This window comes from Amphibalanus amphitrite, unplaced genomic scaffold (genome assembly GCF_019059575.1).
Source record: "Amphibalanus amphitrite isolate SeventyFive unplaced genomic scaffold, NRLGWU_Aamphi_draft 000052F_arrow, whole genome shotgun sequence".
NCBI lineage: Eukaryota > Metazoa > Arthropoda > Thecostraca > Balanomorpha > Balanidae > Amphibalanus > Amphibalanus amphitrite.
The window spans coordinates 143,074-167,782 of record NW_024881548.1 but is presented as its reverse complement, the minus strand read 5'-3'; the positions used below and the strand labels follow the sequence as shown (position 1 = coordinate 167,782).

Genomic DNA, 24,709 nt, shown 5'->3' with positions numbered 1-24,709 from the left:
TCGAGGTCATTGCCTGAGTTCTATCGGCGGTAATATGCACGACCTCTTTTTGTCGAATAAAGGTTAAGTGGGCGACAAGTGAAATCGTTTAGCCTGCTGCTATGAATAGCTGGTGGTTGTTTGAGTTATTTGAGGTGAAGTAGTTTAGATCATAGATGCTTCACATTTTTCATGCGGCACGTGTTGTGACAGACCTAAATGCTCAAGAGTAGTTAGTTAAATTGAGTTAAAAAGGATCGGCTATCCAATAGAGAAGCACGTTTATTAGACGGATGCAGGCATACCGCTGCGAAGATGCAACCCTCTCCAAGTTGGCATAGGTCAAACCAACAGAGGTTGAGTCGTGCCCCTTTTTCTGATATTTTTTCTCAGTCATTGAGGCATAAAGAAAAGACTCCCTCCTCGGCGCAGTCCCGTGAATGATGGGTTCCTGATATAATGGCCTTCGGCGAGTACAAGTAATGTAGTTTATTATACACGATGACAAGGACGCTGGTGTTGACAGAGTTAAAGTTAATTACCAAACGTATTGAGTGAAGTGACTTGTCAGAAATATGATATCCTCCAGTTGAGTTATTTCATATGTGCCGTTTTCATGAAAATCCTTAGCCCTGACTAGCATTGGCCATTTGGCACCCATCGACGGCACTTAAAAGGATGGCATACGGTTAATTTGTTAGGTAAGAGCAATCGCGTATGGTTTCATTCTTCATAGTTGAGCTAGAGCTCCGCAGAAAAACCAGCACTCTGCTCTTTGCAAGAGGAAGTCAATGGTATGGGCAATTGTAAGGTCTCGGGTCAAACGCTGACCGAACAATGGAGGAACAAAAACTTGTAAATCGTGTTCTTTTCTCAAATGTTTCCAAAAAGACAAGCGTTATAGCTATATAGGATGGCAGCATCCCGTGAACAGTTGCTATGTATAAATTGTGCATTGTGCAGCACAGCATTATAGTACGAACCTGCATCTTTAACATGCAATTTATGCATTTTCAACGGACGCCATTTAATTGCGTCCCAGAAAAGCAATTTCTGGCACCTAAAAGCTGACTCGCCCCAAAGTTGGTCCTCAGCACCTATTTGGTGGATACCAGCACCAATCATGGAAAATGACCTTAATTAGCTGTTTCTGGCACCTATTCATCTGTACGCCTTACTCTTTTTTCTGAATCTGGCACCTAAATGCTGAGCGTAGCACCAATCTAGTAGAAAAATGAACTACTGGCTGGTAGAATCATGTTGTTCTGGTATAATGCCCCTGGAGTCTAGCCTAAAGGTTGCCAGTGCAGCTACACTCTAAGACAGCCCCGTAGTGATCTCAGCATTGTATATGACGTTTAAGTAAGCAAATAATATTGATTTGTTTGAAAAAAACAATGTCATTTAAATATTTAAAAGTATTTATTTGTAATGCTTAAACGGAAACATTTTTGTGAGTAATTGTCTCGATTTTGACCATTAAAACGGGTACCTATTGTATTTTTTGACGTCATCAAATAGCTCCAAAAAAGAAATGTAATGTTTTCATTCCGTTCAAGGCCGCTGAAGAAACGCGGGATCTTGCGTGGGACATTGTCCGTTGTTTGCCGCGCAGAGTTGTGCCGTGGTTGTGCCTTTTTCATCCGTTTCTTACTTATGTCATATGTGTGCATGAAGCTTTGATTTTGTTTTTGGTTATTGTGTGGCCGGTCAGTCAAACGCCCCTGTAGAAACCGGATGCTGCGTTTGATCGAGATGGAGTCAGACGATGATTGCAGAAAGCTAATAATATTGAAAAGAGGGCCGGTTGCGTGGCATGTCTGTTCAGAGTTGACATTTTGCTTTACTCCAGTTTATGACCTGAGAGCCTGGCTGGAAGTGACGGATCCAAACTTTTCACGTTAAAATGGCTGAGGGTGCAATAATCTCTAGTCTCTACATAGCGGGCTGGTATAGGAGCGTCTTGCTATGCTGCACCATAGCTGGCTAGTGATTCTCTCTTGGCTAGAAATGGCATTAACCCGCGCCCTGCTGGGGGGGGGGGTGTTTGAACACCCCCCCTTGTGGTTTTTCGCGAATATCTCAAAAATGGCGGCGCGGAGCGCCGCCGTTTTTGGTACACCTTACCATACATCAATTCTACACATGTTGTGAAAATTTCAGACCAAGGTCATTCAAGGTCAGGTCACCAGGTCACTTGAAGTGACCTCACCTCATAAAAACTTTCAATGTCTGTCATAGCTACACCGAGTGACCGATCGCTTTGAAACTTTCAGCGATTGCTAAGAGCAATAGCATGTACAAAATGTATATCTCAGAATTTTGATATCGATGACCTAAGGTCAGGTCAATTTTGCGACCTCCCCATTATAAGTCAATGGGAGAAAATTGAAATGCGCCTCTTTTGGATGAAAGACATTATAAACACTCCCAAACACCGAATTACAAGTGGTTTAGACACACTGAACTTGAAAATGGTGTCCGTGACCCTTGTTTATGCCCTGAGGTCATCTTAGGTCACGAATGGTATCTAACAGTTTTTCGCAAATAACTTTTGATAGAGGCATGCTAGAGCGATGAAAACGCGTTAGATGTGTTCAGCTCGACGATACGGATCGACTGATATGCAACATGACCCTTTCCGGTCAGGTCATGACCTTGACCTGAGGTCAAATTTTCAAGTTGACCTTTCAAGGTCAAGTCATAGTTCATTCGATGCGTCTTGACGAGAGGAACACGATGCCGGTAAAAGTAAGCTCGTACAAGGCTTGGGTCAAAAGTTATTGCAGAAAAACTGTTTTCGAAAAAATCGGCTATTTTTGCAGTTTTTGCCCCCTGCAGGCAAAACCGTTGACGTTAGGTCAAATCTGAGAGAATTACTCAGAAAGGGCGTTAATAGGGCTATCGAATGCGCTTTTCCGCGGCGCTGTAGCTCTATTGGTTCTCGAGTTATGCGTTGGCTTCTTGGAAATTTTCGACATTCGACCTGGAAATCGGCGAAATTTTGCCTTCAATGACCTCCGGTGACCTGACCTTTGACCGGACCAAAAAATTGACCGAAGTGATTTCGTCATTATTTTTTACGCTCTTTCGAACGCCGCCTTCCGCGTATCGCTACGTGGCCCAGGAGCCGAGTTACAAGGGGGGGTGTTCAAACACCCCCCCCCCCAGCAGGGCGTGGAAATCCAGGACCCCCAGCAGGGCGCGGGTTAATCATTATCTCCACTGGCGAAAATGGCACTTGACATCACCGAATGCAACGTTCATGTTGTTAGGATACATAAAATCAGGAAGATTACGCGAATTAGGTTGGCAAACGTGGAATAAAATAGGTGCTGGATGTTTTGGTTTTGGTGCTGAATCAGCAAACAGCAAATACGGAGTTCAACTAGACGATCTGGCAACTTTAGGCTGTGTGGAAGCAATTAGGTGCCAGATTCAGATATTAGGGTCGAATAAGCATTTTGGGGCTGATCAGCAATTAGGTGCCAGAAACAGCTTTTTAGGGACCAGAAACAAATATTCCCCATTTTCAACATGCAATTTAATGCACCGTCCGTTCAACAACAGAGTCCTCAGAGAGAGCGCTTATACGCTCTGGGTGGCATCACCATAGAGATCTTATATACATAGAGATGACATGCACTTAAAATCGTGGCGATTCAGTGGGTCTTTTTAAGCAACTTATTTTCAGCCAGTAGCGTGCCAATATGGCTGAGGCATTGTTAGTCTGAAGAAATTATTACGGAGCGAGCGAAGCAAGCGTAGTCTTTCGTAGATTAACGGAAATTTCTGAGTATGAGCGGCCGGCCGGCCGTGGTTACGCTTTTGCGAGGCTTACATATATCTCAGCAACCACTTGACCGATTTACATTCGATGATTTTTCTAGGGTAGCTTCATTCCTTCTACCAAGTATTGGACTATTCTCGATGCATGTGGGTGACCGCTTATGCACGTGCCACGTGCAAAACGAAGAGGTGTCAGTTTTGCAATTGTTGCAATATCTTGGTAACTACTTGGCCGATTGCGCTGAAAGTTGGTATGTAGGTAGGCACCCACTAGGCCATACATATCCATGTGCCACAGTTGGGGTGCTGCTGCACGTGCGCACGTGCAGGGGTCGATTCCAGATCTCGAGAACGGCCGAACCGATTGTGCTGAAATTTGGTACATGGTTAGGGACCAGTTAGTAGGGTGCCGTGCAAAAGTCAGTTGTGACCCATTTTGCACGTGTGCACGTGCCGGGTGCCGCTTCCAGATCTCGAGAACGGCTAGGCCGATTGCGCTCAAATTTGGCACATCGCTAGGGACCGGTGAGTAGGGTGCAGTGCACAAGTTAGTTGGAGGTGTCCCTTGCAAATTCGCTTGTCCAAGGCCCACCCTCTCGCTCGCTCCGATGGTCGCCCCCAAAAGGCGTTTTACTGGTTAAAAATATTGCTGTTCTTTCCTGGCTGATTTCATTCCTGAGGTAAGCAATGAAATTTGTAGCATGATTTCATTTTGTGTTTTATTGAATTCCTTAAAAGCTCGCCTAAAAACATTCTCTCTCATTCAGGCTCTCATCAACCTGGCAGGCGGTGGACCTCCCGGCCACCTTCCGCGCGGTGGGGGGCATTTTTTTGCCCCCCTCTCGTATCTCCGAAACTACTGGACGGATCCGTAACATTCAAACGATGTTCGATAGCCCTGTCAAATTTGTCGACGGAACTCCAATTTCATTGACCTCGGGGTCACCGATGACGTCACAGGTCAGGTCAAAGATAAAATGTTTCGCGTACGTTAAAAATAGGGCGTACGTTGCCTAGTATATATGTTGCTATTAGAGGTCACTGATAATACCATGTCCGGTCACAGGTCAGGTCACCAAGGGTCAGCACATGAACCAACTTTACTATTTAGGGGAGAGTGGGGTAATTTGGCCGCTTTTTTAGAAAACGATGTAACTAAAAATCGACTACGCCTTTCTGCATTTTCTCAACGCTGACAGGTGTGGCATACATTTTACTTTCCTGGACAGTAAACTGAAAATGATAGGGTGACTATTTATATTGAATATATGTATATATATATGTATATGTATATAAGATCTCTATGGGCATCACCTTAATTCAGACACTCCCTTACACGAGTAATGATTGTGGGCGTACAGGGGCTGTGTATTTACGCATTAGGGGCACGACTGAAGTGAATGGATGGGGACCAAGTGCCGCGGCGTGTGGCTGGAGGGCAGGATTCAGTATTTAGGGATGGCTTCGATCAGCTGTTATTGGTCAATGGTAGGCGATCTTACTCCAAATGTGGGGCAAGCGATGTGCATCCATTGCAAAATGGCCGTCGAATCGTGACTTGCCGGGGGTCGGGACGGAGCTATATAATGGTAGCGGCCGGCCACCACAGCATCAGTTCGCAGACAGTAGCCATTGGCACAGTCCGATCCGACCCACAAAGTAAACAATAATGAAGGTAAAATACCTTGCCATTCGTGGGGCTCATTTAAGTTCTTTTCAGCACCTGAATTATTTCTATTCAATATATATATTATATATACCTAGTAGGTGCCATTGCACTGGGAAAATCACTTCTTTACTCGGGACTGCACTGTATGATATGAATGAACCTGAACTTTGCCGTTATAAAAATGCATATTTATGCTTATCTCATCGGCAGGTATTCGCTGCTCTTCTTCTGCTGGTGGCGGCCGCCTCCGCTGCCCCGCAAGGCTACGGAGCTCCCCAGGGCAGCGCCCCTCAGAGCTACGGAGCTCCCCAGGGCAGTGCCCCTCAGAGTTACGGAGCCCCTCAGACCAGCTACGGCGCCGGCCAGGAGGAATTCCCACCGCAGCCGTACTCTTTCGAGTACGAGGTTAAGGACGACGAGGGTAACGACTACGGCCACAAGGAGGAGTCGGACGGCAGCCGCGTCGAGGGTGTGTACCGCGTGCTGCTGCCCGACACCCGCGTCCAGACCGTCACCTACTACGTGGAGGGCGACTCTGGTTTCGTGGCTGACGTCCAGTACGAGGGCGAGGCGCAGTTCCCTGAGGACAGCCAGAACGGCCAGTACGGCGCAGCCGCCCCCAACAACGGCTACGGCGCTCCCAGCCCGGCCACCGGCTACGGATCGCCCTTCTAAATTCTCACACGGATATCCAATACTGGCCGATAGATAAAAGCATTGATTACTCCGATAGCATGTAAATATTTCGCTGTATGTATGCGCAAGGTGAATGCAGCTCGCCCGTCGTGCAGCTCTCAGCAGCATGAAGAATGAAGATGATGATGTTGGATGCATTGGCATGTGTTCATATAAGTGCATGTATTTATTACCTATCTATGTGACGTCAGCGTGCTCAGTGTTGTCACTACCTACTCAATACACGTGTTTATGACCTTGATGAATTATGTCATTGTTTATTTTGAATAGGTATGTTTTCATATCCATTCATTTATTTTACATACCTTCTTATGTACATGTGGATAGCGTCCGTCTCCCAACTCAATGACAGCGGATTCGCGCCGTAGAGCTATAGCTCCATAGTCGTTTGACCCCATGGTAGCTACTAGCTGATAGCTACTAAGAAATACACTGAACCTGATTTGAGCCAAATCCTCACCAAATGTGCACCTAATCTACACTAAACGTGTACCAGATAGCCGTCGTGAAAACGGCTATTACCACTCACCCTTTTACGCCCAATTCAGGGTGCCCGACGATTAAGGGATAAGAGACCAGGGGCAAGGATAAGGCACACGTCTGGAGCACGACTGCGACTAGATGTTGACCCGGGGAATCGATTGCGGCCAGTATTTTAGCGATCGCAGATCAGACGAGCACCTGAGGCACGTTTGTGCCCCATAGGTACTAATTGTGCCCCATTTAAGGGACAATTAAGAGATGGAGGAGGGAGCTAGGTCAAAATAAAGGTCATATTCGTGTTCCCCGTCTCCAAATTGACTCTATCTGAGTTTTTGAAGCGATTTTGAATCCGCCGCTGTATTCGTTGCTGGTGCTCAGGCCTCAGGCGCTCACTTCACGGACATCAATTAACGAGTGTGTTATTTCAGCAAAAGTGCAGACGATTTCGGTGGTCATGTGCGTGCATCCGTATATTGAATTCACGGTGCGAAATTCGTCGTGCAGCCTATTTCGTCAGAAATCTGGTCAGAATACAGGCAGAAGTTGCCTAGGTACGACATGGCAACTTCTGCCTTGGTGGTGTCAATGCGTTTTTATCTTTATTTTTATTTTTATTATTCTTTTTATTTGCAAGCTTATATCTCCGTCCATGATGTTGCAAAAGATGCCAATGATGCTTAACAATTTACAAAATGATCCCCTCTAAATATTTGAAGACACTACATCGAAATTATCGCCAAATTAACGAGCTAGAGCCTCGTCAAATATGCTGTGTAAACCGGGTTAATGGTAAGAATGCATTTTCCTTTACTTCATGAAAGTTTTGTCAAGCTACCATATTCCGGGTAATATGGCGCGAAATATAAGCGAGTTGTTTCTGGCGCCGCAAAGACATTTACTACGCAGTCAAGTTCCAATGTGATGAATGATTCATGTAATGTGTTTTTATTTTTCCGCAAGGTCTACACTCTACTGTATGAATGTTGAACATTATTTGAATTCATAGATTTGTCGCACATTGAACGTCGGGTAAGGTGTGACATTTAATCTTTTTCTACGGTATTCTACAACTGTATCGTGGTGCCGCATCTGACGCCTCTGATGCCTCAGCCCACCTCAGCCTGTGTCATCATTCGTGTGACGTCAGACGTGTGTGAGAGCTTAGAATTACATGGTGCTCTTTTCAAATCCATTCATCTCAATCTAGGCTGCTGGGTCAGTTACCCTCGACCTTTTCGTGATGCCAATAATTGATTTCAGGTCATCCCACCTCAACATCACTTTGAGTTGAAATAGCCAAATTGGGGTCCCTGGCTCAAGATCTGAGGCCAGTTTTACAAACAGAAAAATAGCTGCCTGCCATAATTTTTTGCCTAAAGACTGATTTACATGAGGAGCGAAAACGCAATGGGTACGTAAGTGGATGGGGCTGTACTGTACCGTTTACGCTCAGTCATCAGTATGTGAAGCAGTCTTTAGTAAAAAAAAAATCTGGCAGATGGCTATTTTTCTGTTGGTAGCTGGCCACAGGTGAAATTGTTGGGCAAAATTTTGTAGATACCTACCTACTCATTTTTGCTCTTTCTGAACCACAGTATATCACTTTTATGCCATTAGTTTTTTTTTTTTTTTAGGTGGGAGGGTCCCTTGAAATGTGTTATAAGAAAAAGTAGCAATCACATTTTATTTTTATCAGCTTTTAATTGGTGATATTCACAATGCATTACCCAGCAACATAGGTGGATGTTTGTGCAGATCTGAGGGTGACAAGGCCCTCCCAATTCCACGCAGGCTGGTCATATAACCCTCAGAGGTTGGGCACGCCATCAAATCCAAACCCACGCTGGCTGGGCTGTGGACTGAAGCTAAAACACATGGCAGGGGACAAGGTTACTCTAAGGGTTGTGGGGGATTAGTGGTGTCGGGCAGCGGGCACCCCCAGTTTGCAATAGTTTTCCTGCTTCCACCTATGCACAGCACTGATCATAGATCATTATGTTCAGGTTTCACAGGATCAAGATGTTTGTGTCACTTGCATTTCGACTTTTGTTCTGAATGTGGCTGAAGATTTAGCTATTGGTTAGGTACATTTTATCCACCACTGATATTTGTGTGTTTTTTTAATAAATAATGACATTGTTTACTCCATATTGCATAGGTACTCAATAGCGCAGTTCTCATTGCACATTGCTTATGTGTTTACTGTTAACTTGTATTTAAATTTATGGAATACTGTTGGAAATTGAAACTTTGAATTTGAATTAATTGATAAGACTATATTGAGCATTAAGGACTGTAAAAATACTTATTAATTGATTGTTGCCTACACAAATGCATTATTTTGAGCCCAAGCATTTTTCTTTTTTTTATTCATGTCTCAACTGTATGCACCTGCCAAAATCTTGGTATAAGACTATTCAAAATATATTATAAACTTTTCTTCATCCACAATCCTAAATGTAAGTTATATTATTACCAGCTTTTTCCAGGATATATTAAGAGGAGGGCATATAGTTCAGACAAGATGAAATGCACTGTGCCACAAATATCATGGCACAATAAGGATCCTGTGCTGAGCCTGGATGTCCATTCTGTGCCAATCACACCAGAGCACTACAGAATCGCATCTGGTGGAAATGACTCGCATGTGGTGGTAAGTGCACACATGAGTATTATCCAGAAACAAGTTATAATCAAAGTTTGTGAATTGTTTTCATGTATTAATTCAACCATTAAGTTTGGCCTTTTTATTAGTATAATTCCCATTTTATTGATGCTTAATGTCATTTATGATTATATGTGCAGCTACTAACAAGACTCAAAGAATAGCAATGAATGGCAATGATGAAATCAGTTGGCCTGAAACAAATTTACTTTGAAGGTATGTAGTAGTGTGTTGATAGCTGTTCCACTTCACTGAACTCATCGAAACAATAGGATAATGTGAAAGTTAATTCCAGCGATAAACACAGTAATTTGATGCTTTAGCACCCATGTGATGAACACACAGTGGCCAGTGTGTTTACTGGTGTTGTCCGGCTGCCTCACAGATGTGGGAGGTGACGTTGACTGAGGGGGACTCGACTGTGGAGGTGCTGGCCGACCTCACCCACCACCTAAAGCCAGTCAACGTGGTGCGGTTCGCACCCATCAAGGACATCCTGCTGGCCTCTGCTGATGATGGTCAGTTGCCAGATAATTTGCTAATTGACTTGAATATTGGGAGAATGATGATTTGTTGAAAAACAATCTTACTGGGAATAGGAAGCATACAATGTTAGCCTCGAAACCATCGCCACTTAGCTCATAAGCCAGCTAAATGAACAACTACTCTTGATAGATTGTGTGTGCCACTCTGCTCCTCCACCACATCCCCGTCGATCTGTTCATTCTAATCTGGATTCGCCGCCAGACGGCCACATTATCCTGTGGCGGCGCCAGGACCACCCGAACATAATGCTGGAGATGGATGGCGCCGACTTCCGCGAGCACTACTGCATACACAAGACGCTGCGGGGCCACCTGCAGGACGTGTACGACCTGTGCTGGTCGGCCGACGGCGCCCACCTCATCTCCGGCGCCGTGGACAACACGGCCATCCTCTGGGACGTCCAGAAAGGTGGGGACACTCGCTAAAAGAAATAGGTTGTAAATGAACTTCGTGTGTAGCCTTGTTTATGTATGCATAATTAATATGGCGTACCTAGCATTACTTTTCCACTGATTGCATGCAGTGCTGACTGCGGATACGTTATTGGGCGCATATAATGGTGCTTAGAATCGAGTGTGTTGTGATTATTCTGCCGCATGTCGTCAGTCGGGTCGTTAGGGTAGTATGTAATATCACGGAAAATATAGTCTACGACAATACCTATATAGTCTGTCGTTGACTATATATTCCGTGGTAATAAGCTTTATGACGGTGTACTGATACTGATAAGGTGACATCTTTTCAGGAGTGAAGATGCAGATTCTCTCATGTCACGAGAGCTTCGTCCAAGGCGTGGCCTGGGATCCGTTAAACAAAGTAGTAGCAACACTTAGCTGTGATAGGTGGGTGTGTTCTTTGTTTATGATTGTTTTGCTTGTCGACTTGTAGCTCTCAATGTCTCCATGTGAGTTGTTCTCGGCACACTTGCTAGTACCTACCGAGGACTGTTATCTTCCCATTTTTTTTCAGGCACTGTCGTATTTTCAATGTACAAACTGGGAAATGCATATCCAAAGTTCAGAAGCTCAAGATGCCACACACCAAAGAGGATGGCACCGTCGAGGAAAAGGTGAGATCCTGAACCGCTGTTTTGAACCTTTGGCGTCCCAATTACTTTACTGATATAGGAAATACGCTGCCATTAACGGGGTATCCATTTGTGCTCCACATGAGTATTGTCCTCCAGCCCACCGTTTTTTTTTTTGGGGGGGGGGGGGGGCTTCGACGGTTTACTAGACTATTGAATGACTTGACTGAACTGATTGAAAAAGAATGGAATAGCGTTAGTAAAGTGGAATGAATAAACTGAAGTCCTCTCATTGTCCACTTCCGTCCTCCAAACTCCCATATTTGACGGCCTCCTACCCATGTGTCTCTCTTGACGGCCTCCTACCTATGTGTCTCTCTTGACGGCCTCCTACCCATGTGTCTCTCTTGACGGCCTCCTACCTATGTGTCTCTCTTGACGGCCTCCTACCCATGTCTCTCTCTCTCTCTCCCGCCAGGCGTGCCGGCTGTTCCACGACGACACGCTGCAGACGTTCTGCCGGCGGCTGTCGTTCACCCCCGACGGCACGCTGCTGCTGGCGCCCGCCGGGCTGCTAGAGACCGGGCCCGGCGCCAAACTCGAGAACGTCGTACACGTCTTCTCACGACACGACTTCTCCAGGTGGGCTACGCAGGCTAAGTGATAAAAAATGTGGGTTGTATTATGTGGTTCAGTGGGTTGGATCAAAGAAGACTGTAGTTTTTTTTTTTAGAAGGTAGGTCTTAGCAGGTGATGACAATGCTCATGGCGTGCTGTAACACTTACTTATACCAACTTATACTATATCTGGCGACGGTGATCTGTCCATATGGGTGTTTCTTGTGATTCTGTAGATATGACTGGTATGACTACTATCGTCCAAGAGTCTCCAAAGTGACGCGTACGCACTTTTCTCGCCAGGCCGGTGTTCTGTCTACCGTCGACGGACAAGTACACAATCGCCGTCCGCTGTTGCCCGACGCTGTACAAACTGCGCATGCGCCACCCGCCGGAGCCGGGCAAACCGCTCTGGGAGCAGACACACACCCTGCTGAAGCTGCCCTACAGGTCAGTTAGCCACACACGCTGCTGAAGCTGCCCTACAGGTCAGTTGGCCACACACCCTGCTGAAGCTGCCCTACAGGTCAGTTAGCCACACACGCTGCTGAAGCTGCCTTACAGGTCAGTAATAACAGACACCCTGCTGAGGCTGCCCTACAGCTCAGTTTGCCGCAGTGAACCCTGCTGACTACTGCGGCGCACTTCATGCGCTGAGGGATGTAACCAGGGTGGTGTTGTGTCTCTCGGTGCCCGAGCAGTAGTTCATTCATTTGAAGTGCAACTGAGCTGAAACTGATTTGGATGATGGGAGCTGGGAGCCATACCGTCAAACGCAGTGTGGCTAAATTCATTTTACTTTAGGGGGAGGATGTAGAAAAAAGGCCGAAAAAGATGTAGTTATTTTCATAAAACTTGACTTCGACCCTTTTTAAGCACTGTTCTTATTTATGTCACGAGAAAATGATGTAGAAACATTAAATACTGATAAAACGTTGAAGACATTCTGATATTCGGGATGTCAAATGAGGTTTTTAAGTCGGGTCATATATTTGAACATTTTGGTTATTCGAATGATTGTCTTAGCGTGTTGTGAGAGTTTGCGAGGTTTGTGTTGCCCTTGCTCCTAGACGTTTGGGTTCGAGGTTGTTATTATAAGTCGTGACTGCCGTGTGGATGTTTTTATATACATTTTTAGGATGTCATTATACTTTTCACTATGGGTGAATTTCGCCGCAACATTACAATTCTGGACACACTGGTCAAACGACATGGGCGCAAAATGACCTTGACATTCGGCGCGCCCAAAGCCCTAATAAACAAACCATAAAACAACATTATTTGCCCACCGTTATAGCCCTCTGAGCGTCAATGCCCTGTCGATCCGTGAGCCCGAAATCCAAGCTCATCGTCGTATACCCTCTCTACCTTTTCCGGCTACCCTGCTCCACACCATCTGTTATACTATCTGTGCTGTGGTCAACATGATCTGACGACTCTCGTTTCCTCTCCTTCTCCTGTCACAGGATGGTGATGGCAGTGGCCACGCGGTGTTCGGTTCTGCTCTACGACACGCAGCAGGAGGCGCCGTTCGCCAGGATCTCCAACATCCACTTCACCCGGCTCACAGACCTCAGCTGGTGAGAGCACGCTGGCGACGACTGATGAAGGGTGTTAACTCGGTTGTTCGCCACCCATTTATCTTCCGTTGTTCATGGTTGTCTCACTTAATAAGTTTCTAGCTGATGTTCGATGAATCAAAACCAACAATTTCAACGGCGTGCACAGGGCACATCACCTAATGATCTTGCAGATGTTATAGAGAAAGTAGTACTTCGTGTGACATACTACACTATGTACGGTGACGCTTGCGTTGAGACACTGAATGCGTTTTGTAGCACCTGACAAGTGACACTCCCCGCTCTCCCGTCAGGTCACGGGACGGTCGTCTGCTCATGGTGTCCTCCACGGACGGGTTCTGTTCAGTCATCACCTTCGACGACGGAGAGCTGGGTGAGCCCTACCTACCGAGTGACGAGCAGCGGGGGCAGGGAGACTGCAACGGTAACACCACGACTGACACTGCGGCACGGGAGTCAGTCCCGGCGGCACCCATCCGGCAACAGGCGGAGACCCCGGCGCAGGCGCCCGTCCAGCCGCCAGCTAAGTCCCCGGTACAGCCACCGGCGCCGGCGCAGCAGCGGCCACAGGAGCAGAAGGCGTCCGCCGAGCCACCGCCGTCATCAGAGCGGCCCCCACCGGCGACCGGAGACGCTCCCCGCACCCCGTCACGGCGGGTACCCCTGGTGACGCTGTCCAGCCCTCGGCGGCCGGCGGCGCGCACCCCCTCGGCGGCCGAGCCAGCCGCTGAGGAGGTGGAGGAGCCGGAGCCGGAGCCTCAGGAGCAGGAACCGATGGAGGCCGAGGACGACGGTACGCAGCTGGTGCTGCACCTGGAGGAGACCACTAGGGAACTGGACGAGGGGCCCGGCTCACCGGCCGCCGTCGAACCACCGCCGCAGCCGTCTCCCCGCACCCCGCGGCGGGTACCACTGGTCACCCTGAGCAGTCCCAAACGCAGCCCCAAACCGCGCACACCGGCCAAGACGGACGGCTGACGGGCGCGCCGTCCCCCCTCCTCCCGTACTCCCTCCCCGAGCCATCTCAGCTGTGCCAGAGGCGCGCCCATTCCATCCGCAGTATAGTGCCTTCTCAGAGGGCCACAGACAAGTGTACAGCCGCAATGTTGAATACACGCTTTGTAGATACCCACCGTGTATATTCCTGCGCACAAAGCGCACGTCAACGACATCCTCCACGACGGCGATAAAATCTCGCGGCGGGTAGGACCGACAGCCCATGTCCATCGAGGCGGAAGGCCCGCACCACAGATCAGCATTGAAAAGAATGGTCTAAGGCCGCCCGGGGGCCAGGCGTCCCGGTCAGTCCTGGTCCACGGCCGCGTTTGCCGCGATACTCGGGCTGTTGATCTCCTCTCCCAGGCTCTCGAGCAGCTCACGGCGGTAGTCGTCGAAGTCTCCATCCATCTCCTGCATTTGTCCGTCTTCGAGACTGTACAGCGTACAGTCGCACTCTCGGATCAGACGCTCGTCGTGAGTCACGATCACGACTCCTGCGAAGGCACAGGGGATGTAAGAATCTCTGAGAATAACAATCGAGTGTGTTGAATACCGCACAACTTACTGAAATACGTTACGTCTATTGTTGATACAGTGAATCAGAATTGCAACACTACTTCTGCTCCATACTGCGATTGAAATATATGTGCGACCAGGAAAATCAAATTAGTGTCACGAAACCGACTAAAACGGCTACTAATTTGTTTTGGGAATAAATAAGCATGAGAAGGTGTCGTCCGCGCCCGCATCCTACCTCCGTCGTAGTGGTTGATGGCGTCGGCCAGCGCCTCGATGGACTCGATATCCAGGTTGTTGGTCGGCTCGTCCATGACCAGAACGTCGGGCGCCATCAGACACAGCTCGGCCATGGCCACTCGCGCCTTCTGACCGCCACTCAGGTCCTGAGGATGGTAAGAGGGGGGTCATGACGTGACACCGACACCACAGCCATAATTGGTCGACGACACTCATGCGAGCGGCTGCTACGAAAGCCATGATATCAAATCATATACCACCATTGATATAACCAATAGCAGGATAACAGGACACAAGATAATAAAAACCGATCTAATGCACCTGTACCTAAATTCAAACAATATTTGATGCACATTCTTTGCAGTGCAGAGTGCAGACTGACCTTATTTTTGATGGTGTGCGCGTGGCTGGCCAGTCCGAAGGTGCCCAGGTTTTTCCGCGCCTCCTGGTAGGTCAGGTTGAAGAGCCGCATCAGATACTCTGTGGGCGTCTCCTCGGCAGTGAGCTGCTCGCCGCTGTGCTGGCTGAACGTTCCAATCCGCAGCCGGTGGTTCTTCTTCACCTCGCCGCGCGTCGGCTCGATCTGCTTGGTGAGAAGTTTCAGGAAGGTCGACTTGCCGACGCCGTTCGGGCCGACGATGGCGATACGGGATGACATGTCCACGCCAAAGTCGCACTTTTTGATCAGCAGCGGCGCCGTCTCGTTGTAACGGAAGTCGACGTCTGTGGGAAGAGAGGACAGACGAAGTGTTAGGTGGGGAACGGAGTTTTGGACACAAGTCCCTCCGTTGACAATGGACCACTGCCTCCACTGCACCCGTGAATGGGGCGGTACGTCACTGCTCAGGCGACTGTGGATGGTCATTTTGTGATCAGGAAAATCTGTTGCGGATAATAATTATGCACCGATCAAAGGTTCGACTAAACTCGCTATCAGTCACTGTTAGGTGAGCGTGATAGCCACGACTGGCGGTTGACTGCTCTATAAGAGCTCCGAGTGACTTACTGTACATTCCGAGGATGGGCGGCTGCAGCGGGGGCGGCTCGGGGAAGCGGAACTTGACGAAGTAGTCCTGCGGCCGCTGCAGCAACTCCGTCGGTCCCGTGTCCTCGTCAGCCTGCTCGGCCTTGGACTTGTTCTTCTCCTGCTTCCGACTGAGCTGCTGCTTCTCCTTCTTCTCCGCCGCCTGGGACACAAGACGCCGGTGTCAGTGGGCCAAACAACCTCGCGGGCGACAAGTGTTTGATTCTAATTGGCAATGAGCTTTAGAAGACGGGTAACTGATATGACAGCAACAATGGATAAAGTCGCCTTTCAGTGATCCACCTTTAAGATCATCCGCAATGTCGTGATTAACGAACGAACGATGGAGATGGACATGCTTTCGGAACAATCCAAAGAAGTAAGCAAAATGTTCCACCGATAACGTTACCGACACCGATAACGCTCGACGGAAATTAAATTGTTCCTACGGGCTGAATGATGCCTACCTTTTTGCTGGTACCGGACTGCTTCATCTCCTTGATGCGCTTCTCCTGTCGCTCCCAGGCCTTCATTTGCTCCTTGCGCTTCTGCAGCAACATCTTCTTGAACATGGAGTAGTTGCCGCGGTAGTAGTAGAGCTTCAGCGCGTCCAGGTGGATGACGTCCGTGCAGACGTTGTCCAGGAAACTCTGGTCGTGAGACACGACCAGCAGTGTCTTCTTCCACCCCTGCAGGTAGCTGAACGGACGCGGGACACGCCATGGTCATATAACTAGCCAGCTCTTGGCAGTATGACACTGCAAAACTCACGGAGGGATGTGTATCCCACTTAGTTAGGTCAAGTTAGGTCACCCTACCACATAAATTTATATTCCCGACTCACACAGCAGACACACACTCGGCGAAGACAACCCAAATCATGCATATTGCACAATCAGTGGCTGCAACACGACACATTGTCATGGGCACCGTCTATCGTCGCCTGCGCTATGGAGACGGACGCGCCGTTCAAATGTCGCCTCTGAGCCGGTGTTCGCCTTACTTGTCCAGCCAGATAGAGGCGTTCAGGTCCAAATGGTTGGTCGGTTCGTCCAGCATCAGCAGGGTCGGCTCGATGAACAGGGCACGCGCCAGCGACACACGCATACGCCAACCTCCCGAGAAGTTCTTCGTGGCTCGATTCTGAAAATAAGTTAATATGAACAATCAAGTCATCAACTATGTACAGCCTACAGGGCAACTAGAAAATTGTGTCTGACGGCTCGCTGAAGTACATTGAAGAAATAAACACATCCGCTTCCGTTGCATCTGCGCTGCATCTGCATCACTGGCCATGACTTATGAACGATAAGTGCCGACCAGCATAATTCCAAACTATACCTGCATGGCCCTGGAGAAGCCCAGACCACTGAGAATGCGCCGGGCCTTGGGCTCGGCGGCATCGGCCTTGATCGTCCTAAGCTCGTCGTACACCTGATGGTATAACACAAAACACGGACTGTCAGCGAACAACAATCAGCGACGACGGGTACAAGCTTCTTCACGCTTGCTGCTTGCTTTGAACGCGTATTAATGAATGAATGCTATGAATTTAAATTGCTTATGAATCGAGCGATACAAAAATAAAACATGCAAGCACAGTTTCAGATCAGTAAATCCAGTTGGAGCGATAACCACGATTAATCAGACGGGAAGGTCCCACAAATCATCTCGTGTCAGCGACAGCTATCAACCGGCGTTCATCTGACCTGGTTGAGTCTATCCATGACGGACATGTCGCCGGCCGACTGTTTCTTCTCCAGCTCCTCCTTCTCCTTGAGCAGCGAGCAGCGCTTCTCGTCGGCGTTCAGCACCACCTGCACCGCCGGAGTGTCATCCGCCACCACTTCCTGCAGAAAGAGAGCGGGACGCGCCGGGTCAGCGAGGGCACGCAGGGGTCAGTCAAAGAGTCAGTGAAGGGCAGTGAAGGGGTTGGCCGTGAGCGTGATATGATCGCAACCGGGAGCATGCCCGGCTATGTGGACTCATTCAGCCTTCGACTAAGAATTCTGCCATGCATGAAGGATTTCCCGTCCGGGTCGTGAAAGTCAAGAGCTGTGCAGCAAGTTATACTTAGCCTTGAGTCTGGCCTAGGAAATATGCTCTTCAAAAACAATCAGAATAAATTCATAAAACAAGGTCGACGAAAGGGTGCAAAGACAGGGGAGGCACAGAAGCTGTTATGAATATGCCATCGTAAGATAAATAAAGCCATTTCGAGTTACTTTTTATCTTTCACGAATATCAAATTACAATGTTTTCAAATAGCGTCACTGGTGTTCGTGGATTGAGCTTTACCTGTTCACAGTAGAGAACGTCGATGTTGGGTGGAATGTTCAGGACCCTGTTCTGAATGTGTCTCAGCAGGGTGGTCTTTCCGTGGCTAAAATCAAACCGGAAGTGTGATTGTTCGTCATTAGACACCGAAACTGCTGTAAATTTAATGACATGGCTGCAACTCGCGACACGAACACGTAACCATAGTTCGGCCACATGCATCAGATTCGTGAGTTAGGAATGACAATTCACATCAATACAACACATTCATGCTCATTGTAACTGCACCCCTCCTGCGTCTGGGCCCGTTGCACTTACCCGTTCGGTCCGATGAGGCCGTACCGCCGGCCCTGGGCGATCATCAGACTGGCGTTGACAAACAGGTCCTTGCCGCGAGCCGATATACTGAACGACTCCACCTGTTGACGGCAGGCGGCACGGACGGTCAAAGAAACGCGAGACGAGGACGTTCACATAAAGAGTATGCAAAAAGCTACAGATAATAATTACCATCTAAAACTTCCCTATGTTTCGCTAAGTAAATGCGAAGAACTGGAGCATCAAGCTTCCAACCACCATCAGTAAGACACAAATCGTATGACTGTTTGAAATAAGTACTAGCAGTAATAAATAATGTCTACGTCATGTCTAATAGCTGAGTAGGTAATACATTCAGTGGTAGCAAGCTGGTTTGCCAGGAAGTGAAAGACACTGTTAAACAGACCTTGATGTCGACGGCATTCTCCATCTGCGCCTGTCGCGCCGACGACTTGTCCGCCTGTGAGACGGTGAAGTTGGAGTCGAGCGACGAGCCGCCCTGGCCGCCCTTCCGGGTCATACTCTCAATCTGCTCCTCCAGCTCGAGCTGAAGAACAACGAAGAATGATAATTGTTCCCGTCTTGGGGATCGGAACGGCGGTGTTTGTGCGCCAATCCACGACTATTTTTAGATAAGTGTGAAAACCAAATCGACAAAGAGCATTGCAAACAGCGAATACTGACCTTCTTCTTCAGCTTTTTCTTCTCTTTTCTTGAAAGACCCTTCATATCTGAATCCTCCTCATCTTGCTTCTCTGGTTCCTCTGTGTGATAAAATAGAAATATGCATTGATCAAGGGCAGTGACACTACACCTCTGCTGCCGCATATAGATTATAAAACGCTGATATCGCGCTGAAAGATATAGTTACAAACATGGGTGCTTTTCGATCTTTGGCAGATATGCCTGCCAGAGGACACCAGGCTAACGTGGGTTGGTATCAATGACAGATCTATTGTAACGTTGACAAGAACAATGCATCCCTTCCCGGATGAGAGATCACCACTTGCCTGGTGGGCGATCATCGTCGTCGAAGAGATATCTCGACTCGTCCTCATCGTCCGCGCCGGCTGGCCGCACGCAGGCCCGCGGGGCTTTGGCTTCCTTCTTCTCAGCTTTGGCCTCCTTCTCAACTTTGGGCTCTGGTTTGGCTTTGCCATTGGAAGCACTCTTCAATTTCTTTTCAGCTTTATCGCTCTTTGGAGCACTTTCTGATTTCGCTGGCTCTGCTGCCTGCAACAAGAAGGGTTTTGATGTCAAGTTTCTCACCACAATGCAGCACAACATTCCAAAAGCTTATTGTTGGCATGCACTTTTGGATACACTCAAGGATGTTCAAGGCAAGAGTAAACACTCTACATGGAAGATTCATATCACAACATCAATTTAATCCACATGCAAAACAACTTACAGAAGTTTCCCTTTCTGCTGCTAGATCAGCAAGCATGGCCATTTTCTTACTCTTCTTCTTGGATGCCTTTGCAGGAGCAGACTGCTCATCATCCAGCTTGGTGGAGGCAACTTTGGAAGAGATGTTGTCAACATCATCATCTTCTGGCCAATCATCCTTCTTCTTTGATTTCTTTGGCATGTTGAGAGCCTAAAAAATGGTAGACATCAGAACTCAATGCTGCAATGGCATGGTTACCAAAAACTGGTATGATACAAATACAAGTAGTATGCCTATTTATTGCCTTGAGGTTCAATGAAGAAATAAAACACTCTGTAGGACTACATCTTATATATCAAATCAACACATAATTTTATAGATTTATATATGTTTCAGGAAGATTGATAAGTTATGTTAGGTACATTTTTGTCAAACATTTGATGATGCCTGAATAGTTGATACTAGCTACTGCCTACTTTTATTATAGGGGATCATATAGGGGAAGGGGCCAGACATGCAGCTTGCAGTGCAAGTGTGCAAAGGTCAGTAGTTCCCACTTCCCACTACTGTTAGGCAAAGTCAGATGCTATAGCTATATGATGATGATGGTTCTATCTTACACCCCAGCTAGGGCATCCACAAGCTGCAAGGAGTGGTTGAATGGCTTTACATAGCCAGAACATTTATTTCTCATCTCGGCAAAAATGGTGAAAGGCCTTAGGAAAATTTCCTGCTACCTGCTTAACCCGGCGGCCGCTGGGCCTCCGCGCCACCCGCCGGCCGCTGGGGGGGGGGGCATATAGTTGCCCCCCTTTACTTCTGCGACGATATCGTCGCAACGCGAAGAGGTAGAGAAGCGAAACTTTGTACACATCTTCCTGAATACCTAGCCGAGGTTGTGTCCAAATTTGGTGTCGATCCCATTTGAAATGACGTCACAGTGACGTCATAAGTGAAATCATAGATTTGCGACTCTCATATTCCTCACGATACATCAGATATATGGGACCGAATATAAAGGGTCGATTATTGGTCAGAAACTAGATGGAAATGTAGTTAGATGTTTTAGGATGACAGCATGTGCTGTCTAGTTCATTTACAGTTGAGTTTCATGCTCAGCGTCATCAGAAACGGTCCATATCGGAAAACGACAAAACTTTATGACGTCACTGTGACGTCATCTTAGGTGCTACAACCACCAAACTTTCCTCAAACATTGCCTAGGTATTCATTTGAAGCTATGCCAAGTTTCACGTTCGTAGCTTATCAGGTTTCGGAGATATTTCACAAAACATAAAGGGGGGGCAACTTTATGCCCCGCCCCCAGCGGCTCGTGGGTTAATCTACTAAAGGTCTTAAAAATCACCCTAGAAATCAACAGCAACCTAATTTAGTAAAGCCTATTTGAGAAATACACAAAAACCGGCATCAAGTCAGGTTTTGAATTGGTTAAGTGTGTCAGAGCTAATGACCCCTGGCAGTAAGCTATTCCAGTTGTTGATAACGTGAATGGAGAATTTGTTGCTCTGGATCCTGGAAACTGCTCATGGCTTGGCTAGTCTCAACTCTCAACTAGGTTCAACTGTCAAGTTCAAGTTTAATCACTGCCCACAGCCCAAGTATATCTATGTAAGAATAAAAAGCTGTATAATACTTTTGTCAGGTATCATATTACTCATTAGTCATGGTAGTTAAGTTCCCTGACAATAACTATTCCCAGAAACACACGCTGACGCGAAGATCTGATGATCTGATGATTTAAATCAAAATTAAAATGAGATCTTGGTGTGTGCATGTTCCAGATATGCCACTCCTCTTGGTTGATTTGAAGCAATTATTGTTGACTGACCAAAATTCCAAAACAAACTTCGAAGCATAAAAACAGCAGACATGCACTTACCTAACGCAACAGATGGAAAAGAGATTTGCCCCGCCGGCCTTGCGCAACAACAGTCACCACACGTTTCCCCAAGCTCATGCAGCTGTTTAGGCTGCAGGATGCTGTTGAAAGATAGTGAATGCTGACAAGAGTTCGCAGAAAAGTCATGTAAGCATTGGCTGATTTCAACCATGAACAGCAATATGACTACATTCGAACATAATCAATAATTTATAATAAGTTGACATTTCCCCTAAAATTTTCATTATTAAGTGACGTCATCAGTAAAAAAGTTAAACGAATCAACATGCCGTAATGTATAATACTTGATGATGTCATTAAAAGTTAACCAATCAGCAAGAAGATTTTCTCAGTCAGCTAGCTAGCGTCTAAGTTCGTTAATACTTGACTTGCTTTGGTTTGTCACTTCTGCGCCGGTTCGTTGAAGTCATATACGGCTTTGCCTTATTGTTATTGTCAATCAAAAAATAAAATTTGGGTGCAGGTGTTTAATTTCTAATTTTTAAATAATATTTTGGTTCATTGTAGGCGCTAGACGAAGGTATGTATATATCGTTGCTCGTCAATGATATTTGCCACTACAACAGACAACTCGACTGAGCGTGAGATTCTTAAATGTCGGTTAAGTAAGGGTACCTATAGGCACTTTCTATTATTCAAGCGAGAGTACCTAGTCATGAAGTCATGATTCATGAAAGCTAACTGTTCTGTAATGTTCATGAGTAACAATTTCTTGATATCCTGCTTATTGATCGATTTGACTGATAAATTGGCTCGGCCCACAGCTGTCCGAGTAGCTGGTGTACTTACGATACATCTGAGGTCACTAAGGTTTGGTGAGGTGGTGGCAGCATGGCTCAGCCGCAGGCGAGCCTGACTGCTGGTGCAGCGCTGGTATCTTTGTCTGGAGCGCAGACAGCCACGGGCACAGTCAACATGAATGTGCAGCCCACATATGTGACACTGGCACCTGGTCAGCAGCTGATTGGACACAGCCCACAGCCTTCTGGTGAGTGTGGCCTGGCCAGCCCATAAAAGGAGACTTGAAACACTCACCTGTTCAACTCACATGCTGGCTTCCTTGCTCATTGCTGAGGATGGTAGTAGCCAGTAGGGTTATTAGAGATGGAAAACCATGTAAAAAAGAAGTGCCAATTAGATAGAACGGACATTTAGAACAATGCTGTGTAATTGTTACCTAAGGGTTGTGAGTTATGTGAGAGTGGGTAGATTTGTATTTTAAGGGAACTATACAATCTTTCAGTTGGATGCTGAAGGTGCAGGTGTTGATATGAAATCTGACCAGTTTATTTTCCTAACTTTTTTTTCTTGGCATTTTACGTTTAGGAAAAAAGTGAGTAGCATAAGCTAGGTCTTTTCAAGACCATATATTTTTATCACTTGTCATCATTTGGTTATCATTCTCTTTTATTCCTGCTCTAGTCTGTTCCTTGTTGACCTGCAGTGATGCTTCTGTGTTTAGTACTTTCCACACTAACTGCTGGTCTCGTTTGGCAGCGGTGCTGGCTGGCACTCTAGTGGCCAAGCCACCCGGTATGGCTGCGCTGGCGGCTCCCACGGTCCAGCAGAGTGTGGTGACCCTGCAGCAGCCGCAGGTACAGCCGACGCAGTCGCAGCCGGCGGCGGCGGCGGCCCCGCAGCAGCAGCGACAGTCTGCCGGCGCCGCGGCCGCCGCCAGTGCCGCAGCCACCGGTGATGTACGTAAAGTGACCGGGGGATGGGGCGAGTCTGTGCGGAGCTCATCCTCATATCGTTTTGGATTGTGGATTGTAGTTTGAAAACCATTATTCACGATAACGATAATTTTATATGCATGCTCTCGGTCCATTTAGTCTAATTGTCTGACAGTCCTGTCATTGCCCCACCAGCTACTGACGAAGCAGCGTCTTCACGAGCTGGTGAAGGAGGTGGACCCGAACGAGCAGCTGGACGAGGAGGTGGAGGAGCTGCTGCTGCAGCTGGCCGACGACTTCATCGAGAGCACCGTCAGCACCGCCTGCCAGCTGGCCAAACACCGCAAGGCGGCCACCGTGGACGTCAAGGACGTCCAGCTCTACCTCGGTCAGTGCCTAGGCCGCCGCAGTTGTTATTTCATGCTTGCTGGTACTTTGTTGCACACTGTATGCAACTTGGTTTCCGATTGTCGTTAACTAATCTTTCTGGACAGTTCTCACGAAGGTTGATATTGATATATTCTGGACTACTCATGCGTCTCGTTGATATTAGAATCCGGTGTTCTGCCAGACAAGCTGTTTGATTGTATCCCTAACCACTGACGGGCTTATTCCTCACCCACAGAGCGCAAGTGGAACATGTGGATCCCGGGTTTCGGCACCGAGGAGATTCGTCCGTACAAACGCAGCGGCGCCACGGAGGCGCACAAACAGCGGATGGCCATCATTCGCAAGGCGCTGAAGAAGTACTGACGGCTGCCGGGACGGGGTGGACTCCCCTCGCAGTGTGCGCTCGGTGGGCGACCGGGGCCGGTGCCGGCGGTACCGCGCAGGGGAGGGGGTGGGTTTGGACGGACACTCGTGGTACGTAGTGGTTGATGGTATGCGTGCTACTGGGCGGTATACGTGGATGTGTGTTCACGGAATGAATGTTAATGTCGTGCGTGACGAGGTTCGTGTGTTGTCGTGTGGTGGTGTGTCTAACAAACTTATATGCAGTGAGGCTGCCTGCGTATTATTAGTATCAATGCTGGCGGCGTGGGCATGGAAGGTGGTGTGGCCGCGGGTGGATGAGAGGTGTAACGTGTGTAATGTGTAGTTCATGAAGAAATATCGTGCGCGCGCGTGTGCTGATATTTACGTGAAAGTCACTGTTGTCGCGGCATATCGTGTGTCAAGTTGAATCGCCATGGGATTACTGGACTTGCATCTTTGTCTCATTATGCCACCTTTTGTAACGACGTCGTAATGCTGAATACATGCGATCTCTCAAGACGCGTGTCCCGAGCTCACCACCTT

General features: G+C 47.7%; 4 protein-coding genes across 13 annotated transcripts in view; 3 read left to right on the top strand and 1 right to left on the bottom strand.

Moving 5' to 3' along the window:
* Window positions 1-6,378, top strand: part of LOC122377887 (pro-resilin-like) — a 29,545-nt gene extending 23,167 nt beyond the window's left edge. The window contains exon 3 of the mRNA XM_043358446.1: window positions 5,700-6,378. Coding sequence (XP_043214381.1) covers window positions 5,700-6,112 — 413 coding nt within the window. The 3' untranslated portion in view covers window positions 6,113-6,378. The remainder of the gene's footprint in view (window positions 1-5,699) is intronic.
* A 1,135-nt stretch (window positions 6,379-7,513) lies between these two features.
* LOC122377885 (chromatin assembly factor 1 subunit B-like) lies at window positions 7,514-14,180 on the top strand. Of its 7 annotated transcripts, none has more exons than XM_043358440.1 (10): window positions 7,514-7,550; window positions 9,106-9,269; window positions 9,667-9,799; window positions 10,029-10,235; window positions 10,573-10,669; window positions 10,797-10,896; window positions 11,333-11,496; window positions 11,776-11,922; window positions 12,939-13,052; window positions 13,346-14,180. In XM_043358440.1, the coding sequence occupies exons 2-10, from the start codon at window positions 9,141-9,143 to the stop codon at window positions 14,028-14,030; spliced, it is 1,776 nt and encodes a 591-aa protein (XP_043214375.1). In that variant the 5' UTR covers window positions 7,514-7,550; window positions 9,106-9,140; the 3' UTR covers window positions 14,031-14,180. The 7 variants fall into 7 exon arrangements, with proteins under 7 accessions (XP_043214375.1, XP_043214372.1, XP_043214376.1 ...); XM_043358437.1 differs by having other exon boundaries at window positions 7,519-7,645; XM_043358441.1 differs by having other exon boundaries at window positions 7,519-7,645; window positions 9,096-9,269.
* LOC122377884 (ATP-binding cassette sub-family F member 1-like) lies at window positions 14,171-21,918 on the bottom strand. 3 transcript variants are annotated; one of them, XM_043358434.1, is made up of 15 exons: window positions 21,717-21,918; window positions 19,838-20,026; window positions 19,437-19,659; window positions 19,111-19,190; window positions 18,833-18,973; window positions 18,427-18,527; window positions 18,130-18,214; window positions 17,541-17,681; window positions 17,173-17,265; window positions 16,835-16,974; window positions 16,299-16,530; window positions 15,814-15,994; window positions 15,190-15,530; window positions 14,806-14,953; window positions 14,171-14,545 (listed from the first exon to the last, which is right to left on the bottom strand). In XM_043358434.1, the coding sequence occupies exons 2-15, from the start codon at window positions 20,015-20,017 to the stop codon at window positions 14,355-14,357; spliced, it is 2,277 nt and encodes a 758-aa protein (XP_043214369.1). In that variant the 5' UTR covers window positions 20,018-20,026; window positions 21,717-21,918; the 3' UTR covers window positions 14,171-14,354. The 3 variants fall into 3 exon arrangements, with proteins under 3 accessions (XP_043214369.1, XP_043214370.1, XP_043214371.1); XM_043358435.1 differs by having other exon boundaries at window positions 21,746-21,887; XM_043358436.1 differs by lacking the exon at window positions 21,717-21,918 and adding an exon at window positions 21,666-21,715.
* A 189-nt stretch (window positions 21,919-22,107) lies between these two features.
* LOC122377883 (transcription initiation factor TFIID subunit 12-like) lies at window positions 22,108-24,683 on the top strand. Of its 2 annotated transcripts, none has more exons than XM_043358432.1 (5): window positions 22,108-22,257; window positions 22,502-22,725; window positions 23,235-23,434; window positions 23,606-23,798; window positions 24,036-24,683. In XM_043358432.1, the coding sequence occupies exons 2-5, from the start codon at window positions 22,569-22,571 to the stop codon at window positions 24,161-24,163; spliced, it is 678 nt and encodes a 225-aa protein (XP_043214367.1). In that variant the 5' UTR covers window positions 22,108-22,257; window positions 22,502-22,568; the 3' UTR covers window positions 24,164-24,683. The 2 variants fall into 2 exon arrangements, with proteins under 2 accessions (XP_043214367.1, XP_043214368.1); XM_043358433.1 differs by having other exon boundaries at window positions 22,119-22,257; window positions 23,235-23,332.
* Window positions 24,684-24,709: the final 26 nt, after the last annotated feature.